Source organism: Haliaeetus leucocephalus, unplaced genomic scaffold (assembly GCF_000737465.1).
Source record: "Haliaeetus leucocephalus isolate CR32 unplaced genomic scaffold, Haliaeetus_leucocephalus-4.0 Scaffold407, whole genome shotgun sequence".
NCBI lineage: Eukaryota > Metazoa > Chordata > Aves > Accipitriformes > Accipitridae > Haliaeetus > Haliaeetus leucocephalus.
This window is the reverse complement of record NW_010972843.1, coordinates 14,591-16,031: the sequence shown is the minus strand read 5'-3', so window position 1 is coordinate 16,031 and position 1,441 is coordinate 14,591. Positions and strand designations below refer to the sequence as shown.

The window sequence follows — 1,441 nt, the reverse complement described above, 5'->3', positions numbered from 1 at the left end:
CCTCCTCCTCCACCTCCTCCTCCTCCTCCCAACCCCTGCTCCTTCTTGGACACCCCAGGAAGGACGGGTGGAACGGGTAAAACACCAGCCAAACGATGCCGCCGTTCGCAATGACCCTTGTGCCGCATGAAGCTGTCGCGCCACATGAATTTCTTGGCGCAGACGTCGCACTGGTAGGGCTTGAGGCCGGTGTGGGTCTTCATGTGTTCGGTGAGGTGGTGCTTCATCTTGAACTTCTTGTTGCAGACGGGACAGTCGAAGGGACGAAGGTTGAGGTGCATGTTGACATGACGGTCCCTCATGCTCTTGTGGGAGAAGGCTTTGCCGCAATGACACATGAAAATCTTGTTGCCGTCAGCCGCTGCCGCCGTCAGTTGAACGGCGCCATGTTCGACCGGAGCTTGAGGTGGGAAGACCAAGATTTGGTTGCCTTGCATGTCCATGGGGAGGAGGGAACGAGGCGGGAAAGAACCGGGACCGCCAGCGTCTTCCAAGGTTTCGTAGGGCGAAGGGAAATCCTCGGAGGACTCGCAGAAGTTCACCTGCTCCTCCAGTTTGGGGGCAGTGGGACGGGGGGCGGCCGTGACGGCACGGGGGGTTCCCTCGGTTCCTCGGGCAGGTCCTTCCACCGGATCCTCGTCCTCCTCGCAGGTGAGGACCAGATCCTCCTGCAACCATTCTTGCTTGACGTAGACCCATTGCTTTTGAGGGACGATGCTGGGTTGGACGTAGAGGGGACGTCGGCCGCCTTCCCCGTCCTCGCTGCCCTCCTCCGCCTCCAGCAGGTCCCCGGTTCCTCCCTTGCCCACCTCCTCGGAGACCCCCCGAGGTGGGTATTTGGCGGGGGGCTCGGTCCCCTCAGCTGCGTCGCGGGGGCTGAAGTAGTTGCTGCTGCTCGGCGACTGGTTGTCGCTGGTACGACTGGAGTGGGCGCGTAAAGAAGAAGAGGAAGAGGAAGAGGAGGAAGAAGAGGAAGAAGGTCCTGGCGGTGCCGCGGCAGCCCGACCTTCTTTGAGGAGCTCGGTGCACTTGTCAACGATGTGCCACATTTGGAGGACGCTCCCCACCGTCAAGAAGTTAACTATCTCCTCGGGGGCCATGGAGAGACGACCCGTGTAGGCCGAACCCAAGACGGTTTCGAAGGCGCCAGGATCCATCACGCTGGGCAAGACGATGGAGGTCATGTTCTTCAACAAGACCTGGTCGTGAAAGTACGGCGAGGATGCGGCCAAAACGGCACGGTGGGCCCGAAAAACCCGGCCCTGCACGTGGATGGAGATGTCGCAAAGCTTCCCTTCCACCCGTTGTTGGTTGAGGTTGGCCAACAAGGCGCTGGTGATCTCCGGGAAGTCAACGTGGACCAGGCCGCCGCCGCCGCCGCCGCACGAGGCCTCCATGGCGCTGCCCCGGCGGCGACGCTCCTGGAGGGGGGGGCGGTTAG

The 1,441-nt window shown here is 61.9% G+C and overlaps 1 protein-coding gene across 1 annotated transcript in view; it reads right to left on the bottom strand.

Annotated features, from left to right (window-relative positions):
- ZBTB22 (zinc finger and BTB domain containing 22) overlaps positions 1–1,417 on the bottom strand; it is a gene marked incomplete at its 3' end in the record, with an annotated part of 8,918 nt that extends 7,501 nt beyond the window's left edge. The window contains exon 1 of the mRNA XM_010574123.1: positions 5–1,417. Within this exon, the coding sequence (XP_010572425.1) occupies positions 5–1,397 (1,393 nt within the window). The remainder of the gene's footprint in view (positions 1–4) is intronic.
- Between the last annotated feature and the right edge of the window lie 24 nt (positions 1,418–1,441).